Source organism: Marmota marmota, unplaced genomic scaffold, assembly GCF_001458135.2.
Source record: "Marmota marmota marmota unplaced genomic scaffold, marMar, whole genome shotgun sequence".
NCBI classification, from domain to species: Eukaryota; Metazoa; Chordata; class Mammalia; order Rodentia; family Sciuridae; genus Marmota; species Marmota marmota.
Window position 1 is genome coordinate 22,039,231 of NW_026000082.1, and position 10,142 is coordinate 22,049,372.

At 43.4% G+C, this 10,142-nt stretch overlaps 1 protein-coding gene across 3 annotated transcripts; it reads right to left on the reverse strand.

Moving 5' to 3' along the window:
* Positions 1-554: 554 nt before the first annotated feature.
* On the reverse strand, positions 555-9,914 carry Znf691 (zinc finger protein 691). 3 transcript variants are annotated; one of them, XR_007352071.1, is made up of 3 exons: positions 9,728-9,847; positions 1,224-5,190; positions 555-1,100 (listed from the first exon to the last, which is right to left on the reverse strand). XR_007352071.1 is itself a non-coding variant. In XM_015485157.2 (2 exons), the coding sequence occupies exon 2, from the start codon at positions 5,179-5,181 to the stop codon at positions 4,327-4,329; it is 855 nt and encodes a 284-aa protein (XP_015340643.1). In that variant the 5' UTR covers positions 5,182-5,190; positions 9,848-9,914; the 3' UTR covers positions 555-4,326. The 3 variants fall into 3 exon arrangements, 2 of the variants coding, with proteins under 2 accessions (XP_015340643.1, XP_015340644.1); XM_015485157.2 differs by lacking the exon at positions 9,728-9,847 and adding an exon at positions 9,848-9,914 and having other exon boundaries at positions 555-5,190; XM_015485158.2 differs by having other exon boundaries at positions 555-5,190.
* Positions 9,915-10,142: the final 228 nt, after the last annotated feature.

Genomic DNA, 10,142 nt, shown 5'->3' on the forward strand with positions numbered 1-10,142 from the left:
AGATTGAACTCAGGGTCACTCAACCACTGAGTTACATCACAGCCCAAGTTTTTAAAAATATTTTTTTAACATTGATAGGCCTTTATTTTGTCCATTTATTTTATTTTATTTTTTTAATATTTATTTTTCAGTTTTCGGCGGACACAACATCTTTGTTTATATGTGGTGCTGAGGATCCAACCCAGGCCGCACACATGCCAGGCGAGCGAGCTACCGCCTGAGCCACATCCCCAGCCCTTGTTCATTTATTTTTATGCAGTGCTGAGAATCAAACCCAGTGACTCACACATGCTAGGCAAGTGCTGTACCATTGAGAGCCACAACCCCAGCTCCCCCAACCCAATTTTTGTTTCTTATTTAGAGACAAGAGTTTTGCGGAGTTGCTTAGCGCCTCACTTTTGCTGAGGCTGGCTTTGAACTTGCAATCTTCCTGCCTTAGCCTCCCAAACTGCTGGGATTACAGGCATGCGCCTCTGCGCCTGGCTTATATTCTTTTATTTTATATTTGTCTATATATTTAGCCACAACCCCAGCCCTGTTTGGTTCTTTTTAAAAAAAAAAAAAAAAAACTTTTAACAGACTGGCTTCATACAAATAAAAACCTTCAGTAATCAGTGTGGTTAAATTCTGAGGATCTCTGAATACTTTGCGGGGGAATGTGACTTCTCTGGGTTTATGCTTGTAATTTCTTAGATGTTTGCCAGTTTCTTTTTCAAGAGCTCAATAATCTCTTGCTCCCTCTGGTGTCTGCCTACAGTGCTGCAGGCTCTCTGGTGCTATAGCAACCAGTTTCTCTGTTCTCCTTTTTACTCGGTGAACCCCAAGCATCCAAATTTTGTTGACTCCAATAAATTCTTCAAAATGTTTGAATATGGGACACACGTTCTACTCTTCTCCCTCCCTCTCCAGGGAGGAGCTGCAGTTGAGAACCTTCTCCCAGTCATACTATGAGTATGAAGACCCATGTACCATAGTGTATGCTCTTTGGTGAGACAGCAAACTTCTCTTGCTTTTAGTGGCTCCCCCAGGCATCCAAACTGTTCCATTTCCATCAGCATTCCAAGTTAGGTGAGGTTAGAACCAGTTCTTCAGGCTGCCCTCTGAAAATTCAGTGAAAGTATGTTACACCCTTCTCTTTCACCCTCGCAGAAGAATCTATGGCCCAAGCTGAACTGTGCTGCTTATAAGAAAGGCAATCTTGGGTAAAGCAAAATGATTCTTACCATTTCAGTGTTTCTTTCTTGGCTTTGTGTTTGTCTGAAGCTCCTTACTTCTGAAAGAACTCAAAAAGGTATTTTAGGTTGTATATTGTTAAGTTGGTGTCTCTATGGGAAAATGGTGACTGGGACTTCCTATTTCACCATCTTGCTGACATTATTGACTCATATCTCTACTGTAATGTGATCTTTCATTCACTCTAAAAACATTTGTAACTAGAGATGTTAAAATGTGTAGAAAAAAGTTACCTTTGATGATGGTAAGACACCAGCTGTAGTAAGATGCACCACAGTCTTTTATGGCAAACCATAAAAAGGAGGAAAGGGTAAGGGCAAGGTGGGAGGAGTGAGGGGAAGAAGCTAGTGACATGCCATGATGTAACCCCCTCCACCCAAATTCCTAATCTCTAGAAAAGGATTCTAAACTTATAAAATGCTTGGTTTAACAGAATTTTCTGAAGGAAGAAAGGAAAAGAAAAATGTGAAGGAGAAAATAAAGGAAGTTCACACACACACACACACACACACACACACACGTCAAAGCACTGACCAACATAGAAACCACAGCTAATGAACTAGGTCAAAAAAGGGCAAATGAGATTGGCCAGGAAGTCCTGACCCAAGATCAAAGCAGATACTTGGTACATTGGTATTGGGCTGAAGGCAAGAAGTCTCCAAAAGTCACTGCAGTTGTTTCTAAGGTTCCAGGTCTAGAAGGTTAACCATACCAAGCTCCCTGGGCTGGGAAGGAACCAGTAGATCTAGATTGGCAGTGGATATGATAAAGAGCCTGGTCTTGGCATCAAACATACCTAAATAAATCCCAGCTCTGCCAAGTCAGGTCATTTAACCTTGTAGAATTTTCTTATCTTGAAAATGGAGACACTTCTACTTTATAGCATGAAGATCATAGATAATAGGTGTACAATAACTGGCACTCAGTAGGCATTTAATAGATGGTGACTTTTATTATTAAGGCCATGTGCCAATTTACATGTCTAAGTTTAGGTGACTATGTTTAAAATATTGTGTGTAGATTTTCCAAAAACAAATGAATATGAAATTAAAGTGTTTTGTAATTATAAATCATCCTACAAATGTAAGGGAATAATTTGGGAAGTTTTCTACAGCTTAAAAAAAAAATCACAGGCTTTGGGTAGAATAAGGTTCAGTTCCTGGCCCTGACAATTACTTGCTTTTTTATCTTGGGAAGTAACTTTCTATCCACCTGTTTCCACATTTGTTAAATGTGCATAATTCTCCAATGGTTGAGAATTTAGTAAGAGGATGACTGTGAAGTTCCTGGCATATCTCTCCCTGAACAAGTGGCAGGGACCCCACATGATAGGTCAGGTCATGGGTGTATCAGTTTCAACAGATTCACATTCTGCCATTAGCTACAAATGAGAGGAACCCTTACTCTGGAAGGCAGGGACCCAAACTGACTAGAGAGACAGAAAGAGACATCTGGAGGCTGGAGTATAGCTCAGTCGTAGAGCACTTGCCTGGTAGGTTGGGCTCTGGGTTCAATCTCCAGCACCATGGGGTAAAGCAAGATAGGGGTATTTTGTATTTGTTAGAGGAAAGCTAGGTGAACACTAAACTTTCATGTGAAGCCAAATCTAAACCATCTGAGGCCATGTGAAGCCAGATCTAAGCCAGAAGGCCAGAAAACCAGACATAATTCCCTGTATTCCCAATCTTAGGGATAAATTATTGATATTAATGGCAAACTTACTATGGGTCTTAAGATTTTTCTAATCTTATTCCATCCCTCAACATCTACCCCTGCCACTGACATTTTTCCAGCAACAGAAGAAATCCTCAATCAGTAATCTAAAGTTGAAAAGGGTCTCATGCTTAGTACTGACTTCCCACACAGTGAATAGTCCAGAGCCATATCACAAGGCCACGCCGGCTCCCATCTCCAGGTTTATCGACTACATGGCTCCTCCTTTAGAGGTCAGCAACGTGAATGTAGTGAAAAAAAAAGAGCATCAGTAGAGAGCCAAGGAGGCCCAAGTTTAAACGGACTCTACTATATACCTTGCTTCTGTTTCCTCATCTTATACCCTTGAGGACTGCTGACAACTAAATGAAATGAAGAATGTTGATGTAACCAGCAGAATCAATAGCATATAGTGAATACTCAATTGATGTTAGTCCTTTCCTTTCTCCCTTCTCCTCAAACACTTAAAAAGACTCAGCCTCCTTTTCTTTGCTTTTCAGAAGAGCCACCTATCTGTCTTTTTTCCTTTTTTTAAAAGTTGTATATGGACTCAATGTCTTTATTTGTTTTTAGGTGGTGCTAGGATCAAACTCAGGGCCTCACACTTGCAAGACAAGTGCTCTATCACTGAGCCACAATTCCAGCTCCCATCTTTCTTTGTTAGAATTCAGTTCCCTTCCAGAATGGCTGCACTGGGACACTCTCCCTCACTCCCCACCTCTTCAAGTCAGTCCATGGGTCTTTTTCGTTGAATCATTAAGTGCTAATCATCACAAGGAAACAGATGGCGAGTGAAGTGGGGATAATAGGTAACAAATATGGGGGAGTGTGACGATTCTAGTGGGCTTCTCTTTCATTCCTAAGACAGAACCTCAAACCTCTTCTCAGGCCAAGAAGGACCCTTCCAAGAAGGGCCACTCCTCCCAGCCTCCAGATCCAGAAGCACGACTTGAGTTGGGGTACAGCAGGTAGGAACCTAGCAGCCCACTGCAGTGTACCCTAAACAGTTCATGGACAATATGAAGGTACTTCAGACAGTGATGCCATCTCACAGGTGCTTCCTCAAAGGCCAGAGAACTGCTAACCCAATGACATGAACATGTCTGGAGCCTACCCTACTTCTCTTTCACATCCAACAAGGTGAAGCCAAGACTGGGTTCTCTGACTTTCTATGGCAAGAAATTGCCTGGGAGGATTTTTATTCAGAGTCCCTTCTCAGGATTTCTTGGAGATCCTGGCTTCGGAGGCAACAGGAAACCAATCTCCAAAGAGGGATGAAGCACTTGAAATCAAGGTGGCAGCAGCAGATCCTAAAGGTCTTCTTCCTCCACTAGAATGGGTCTCTCACTGTCTCTTCCCACTTTTAACTGTGGCTTCCCTTCAGCTGGAATCTTTCCCATTCTGCTCACCCAAGTGTGTTTTCTGATGACGAATAAGATTCGAGCTCCAGGAGAAATGCTTCCCACAAAGAGTGCACCGGTAGGGCTTCTCCCCTCTGTGGGTCCTCTGGTGTGCTCCAAAGTTGGAGATATCACTGAAGGTCCGCCCGCATTCAGCACATTCATATGGTCTCTCACCAGTGTGGGTGCGGTGGTGCACTCCAAAGCTGGAGCTGTTGCTGAAGCTCTTCCCACACTCACAGCAGATGTAGGGCGCTGGCTCCAGGTGGGTCCGATAATGCCCAGCCAGTGTGGCACTCTGGCTGAAGCTCTTACCACAGATATCGCAGCGGTACGGCCGCTTGCCCAGGTGATCTTGCTGGTGCGTGGTGAGGTCTGAGCGCCGCCGAAAGCACTCCTGACACTTGGGACATTTGTAGTGCTTCTCTTCCAGGTGGATCCGTTCATGCCGGATGCGGTTGGAGCTTCGGGAAAAGCTCTCACCACATTCGGAACACTTGTAAGGCTTCTCACCAGTGTGGATCCGTAGGTGTGTTCTCAGGTTAGAGGTATTGGTGAAGGTTTTGCCACACTGAACACATATAAAGGGCTTCTCCTCTGCCTCAGGCTTTGGAGGAGCAATAGGATTCTCTGGTCCTTCAGCTGGGGCAATGATTTTCTGCCATGGCTCTTCTGACTGTGTTCCTTGTGGCCTCATCAGTGGGTTCTCCTGCCCATGATCCTTTTCCCCAGATGGGATGTGAGAACCCTCTGAGCCATCCACTCTCCAAGGGTTACCCGCTTCCCCTTCCTCAGGCAGGTGTGGTTCTGGACTCTGCTCCTTTTCACTGCCCATCTCTGAACCCTGAGAATGAACACAAATGTTCAACACCTTTATTCCTTAGATCAAGCCAGACCTTATAAAATCTTACATATATGCCCCTTCCCTATGGAAACATCTATCAGGATAACCTGATTTAACTGGACTGCTTGGACAGAAAGCTTTTACTTACCAACTTTCAAGTGACAAACTTTGACAGATATATAACGCTACCCATCAGAGCAAAACAAGACACAACCTTTGTCTACCACCCAGATGATTTCTATGCAATTGAACAATGTCACTCTTCTTAATACCACTAAAAGATGACTGTCTAGACTGTCTAGATTTGTGTGTAAGGAGGTTTTGTTTTAGGATGAGTTTAATTTCTCTGCCTAACTAAAACTCTCTTTACATTTAATTTATTTTGAAAATGTTTCTTAACCCATTTTGTCCTATGGTCCCAGATGTGGAACACCTATAAAAACTTAAATTGAGCAACAAATATATACCAACTATGGTAATTTTGAAATATGTGAATATTTATTATGTATGCAGAATTTAAAACTTGGGACTTAATGGATTAAAAGTATCCACTTATTTGATTGCCTTTGAAACAAAAATAACAGACCCTCTCATTCCTAAGGCCCTCCTAGTTGTCTACAAGACCCAGGTCTGAATCCTAAATGTTCCACCACCCCATCCCTCTCTAGATCTTACCATAATCTAGTAAATAAAGGGTTAATATCTAGACCTCCAAAACCTATTGCAGGGCCTGAACTATATCTCTTCTGACTGGTCAGTACACACTTCCACCAGTGCCTGGGGCTGCTCTGGAAATACACGCCCTTAAGTCCTGAGCAAGAGATACTGAACAATTACTGCACCCTGCAATAACTTATTGGGCTTTAACTCGGATAATGAGGAATGAGGTGTGGCTCCAGGATTAGGCGTTATCTGGTAGGGTTGAGTTATAGTTCCTTTGTAATCCTACCCCTTGCCCTTTTTCTGACAGCGTCCCCCAATAAAAGCCAACTGGAGAACGAGCACTCTCTCTGTCTCAGCCTCTTGTAACTTTCTTTTGTCCCCATTGTGGGAGCCTGAGGCTGGGAGCAGGGGAAGTCCTCCTGAAGCTTATAAAAAGGTATTCCATGTCTATGAGGTATTTTGTGTCACCCCAAATTCACACGAGTGACTTTGGTTCAGTTGCCTGCGCTGGACGGTTGGAGCACATCAGTCTCAAACATCACATAAAAACATACACACACAAAGTCACACATACTCAAAACACACACAAAGTCACATTCTCACATGATACAGTCACATATACCACAAACACTCAGTCACACTTATACCACACATACATACCACATACACAGCCATGCACACACTACACAGTCATACAAACACATGAACATCCATACACCTTCACATTACAGTCACATATACACAGCTACATACATACAGATCACATACCATACACATCCCTCCCACACATATAGCCACATTCAATATACATGGACACATACTCATGTACCATATACACAAACAGCCATACTCTTATATCACACACAGTCATATGCACACACACAAAGACACATACCACATACATAAAGATATAAACACTGATACACAAGCCACACTCCTCTCCACAACACAGCTAAACATACAATGCCCAGCACACGGCCTGCTTATGCAACCATCAGTAAAATGCTTGCTAAGTGGCACAGAATCCTTTGGTTCCTTTAGCCAAGGACAGGAAAGGAAGGGAAGAAAAAAGTACTTCTGATAAGACAAGAGTGGTTGCATGTCCTCTGGTCCTTGAAGAAATGATGACACTTCAAAAGGCTGAGTGGGCTGATGGAGATGCTGTCCAGAGTGACAGGAACAAAGGAATGAGGGAGGGAAGCATAGACTATAATGAACACTGACAACAACGAAGACTGATGATTCCTGCAAGTCAGCAAACATTTTTTAAAAAAAGCCACAGTAAAAGGGGCACTGACTACATTAGCGTATATTATAATGGTGACACAGACAGATGATCTTTATAACTTTGCAAATTATTCAGTCACTCTTTGAGACTCAACTCCCTCATCTCTAAAACTGATAACTACCTACAATATAGGTAGTTATGCTGTGGGACTCTGTATTAGAGAAAATGCCTATACTACACTCAGCAGGGTCTGCGAGACAGTGTTCATTCAGCAAGACAGCTGCTAGTATAATTATCAAAGACATTATATCCTAGCTTTGTGAAGAGCACAAAAAGATCAAAAAGATACTTTCAATGATATTATTAGGAAAGAAACGTGTTTTAATTAAAAAAATAGTACAAGATTACATAATCTCAATGTGAAAGATAGAATATCAACTCTCTAAGAAGCAGAGATCAGCAAACTTTCTGTGAAAGGTCAGATAACAAACACTTAATAAATATTTAGGGCCATAGGATCACAGTTGTAACTACTCAACTCTGCCACTATAGCATGAAAGCAGCACACACAAGATGTAAATGAGTGAGGCTGTGTTTCAATAAAACTCTGTTTAAAACAACAGGTAACAAACTGCCATTTAACAATCCCTGTTAGCATTCCTTGAAGAATTTAGATAAGCAATATGAAGATTAATAAGCCTGCTTTAAACACCAGTACTTATTCCTTGATACTTACTCTTCTCTGATTATCCTGTAAAAATCACAACCTCCTCCCACACTCCCAGTATTTATTATCTGCCTCCCATGATCAACACAAGTTCTATGAGGGCTGGGATCTTTGTTTATTCACTAATGTAACCTATACTTGTAGAATAGATGCAACATAGATGCTTAATAAATATTTGTTGAATGAACTGAATAAAGGAAGGCCAAACTTGTCTCCAGAACCCATTTTATGCCTATTCACATCTATTCTTATCCAATGTTTCTTGGCAATTTCCCGATTCCTCCCCACTTTCTCCTTTATGTGCCCACAGAATCTGGTGCTTGCTGTTATGGTGATCTGTAATTACCTGTTTCCACTAGTGGTTTATAAGCAACTTGAGGAAAGACTCTGGGTCATCACAGTCTCTTTCCTACATAATCTTCTGTAGCATAAAGTGGGGTATGCAAATGTCTTTTGAATGAATGAGTAAATGGATATTATCTTAATCCATTCCCTGCCCCTGCCCACCCCACCTAGGACTCCAGTGTCTGTATGCAATGAGCTATATGGTCTGCATTCACTTCCAAAACTGTTATTCTGAGAACCTATATTTTACCAAGATTGGGCTCTTCCCAGGACTAAATGCTGGGTCAATAAAAGAGCAAAAAAGATTCAGAATTACAACTTCCACCCTGAAACAGTTTATTATACAATGTAGTGAAATAGACATGAACTCCAGAAACTGCCATTCAATAAGAAGGTTAAGTTCCAGTGGGCAAGGAACTTATATACCATCTCCTCAGTGCCTAGCACAGCACCTGGCATATTATATAGGAGCCTATAATAGTTTTTTTTTTTTTAAGCTCCTACAAAGGGCTAGGCCCTGGCCTAAGCATACATATGAATCACCTCATTTAATTTTTACAGTTATCCATTTTTCATCCTTATTTTACAGATGAATAAACTGAGGCTCATAGAAATTAAGTGATTTGCCCAAGAGCACAAAATAAGTAACTGGCAGAACTGCAGTCTACCACTCCAAAGTCAAGGTTTTTAACCATTATACTAGTACTGGTGGGAGAAAAAAAAGGGAAGGAGGGACAGAAATAAAGAAAAGAAAAACAGTCACAGGAGTTCAAATGAAATGGGCAGACCAGGGACAAGCAGCTTCATGGAAGAAATGGTATTTGAGGTAGAACTTGCAGGATGAGTGGGTAAACAAGACCCAAATTGATAAAAAGAAGGGAGCTCATTACCTACTGAGAAGGAGTAAAGGTAAAATACAGGACCATACACATCATATTTCAGAGATTTGAGGGAGAAAGGGGACTATTTGGCTAGTTTTCCTAGGGACTCAGCAGAACCCGGAGCAAGAGTGAAAGAGATCGAGGTAGTGGAGAAGAAGCCAGGTCTAAGAAACACCAGTCAAGATGGGGCTGGTGATCACACATGATGAAAGCCAAGCTGATATGTGGCCTGAAGGGTCAAAGTTCCAGGTCTGCAACCAAATCAAAGGAGGTGAGAGGTGTGGGGGATGAGGGGAGAAGAGCTTGGAAAGAAAACAAGGACAAGGTGTTGAGAACAGGGGAGCTAGAAAAAGCGTCACAAGATCTGAGGAGATGTGATGCAGAAGGGGTTCAAAAGCCGTCATCAGGTGTCAGAGACCAGGGCCCAAGAGTTTGGGTCATGTGCAGGGGGCGGGTGGAGAAGTCAAAGGGTATAGCGTTCTGGAAGGCAAGAGTGGGTCTGAGACAGGAGGGTGGAAGAAACGAAGGGCTGATCCCACAGGTATGGTCAGTGGCAGGGCCCTGGAGTGTTCAAAGGTCAACCGGGAGAAGGGCGGGGTAAGGAGTGGGTGTAGGGACAACCGACCGGCCGCCTGGGCTGGGGGACAGCGACAGGGTCGGGTGGAGGGACCAGAGGGCCCCTTTGCTACCCACTGGGTCCTGGAGCAAAGCAGCAGCCGCCAACTCCTCGGTGAGGGGAAGGGACCGTCCTCAGAGTGCCCAGCGAAGTCGTGTCCGCCTCCCCCCGCGACCTCCGGCCCAGCCGCAACCTACCTCACTCCCGCGGCTCAGTCAGGTACAGCGCCGCCTCGCTGGGCGGGGGAAGGAGCCGGAGACGGAACCCATGAAGGACCCGCCCTGCAGCTCCAGGATTGGGTTCTGGGAGTCATTCTTCCTTCCCATTGGCTGTATTGGCTGCCACAACGCACGAGGCCCAGGCGGAACCGCCAATAAGCGTTGGCCTCGGACGTAGCATGCTGGGAGCTGTAGTCCCGAAGAAAACCGTAGCCTCGAGGAAAACATTTGCTAAGTTGAGAACCGAACTGTGGAAACTGGTTTTGTTTCTAAG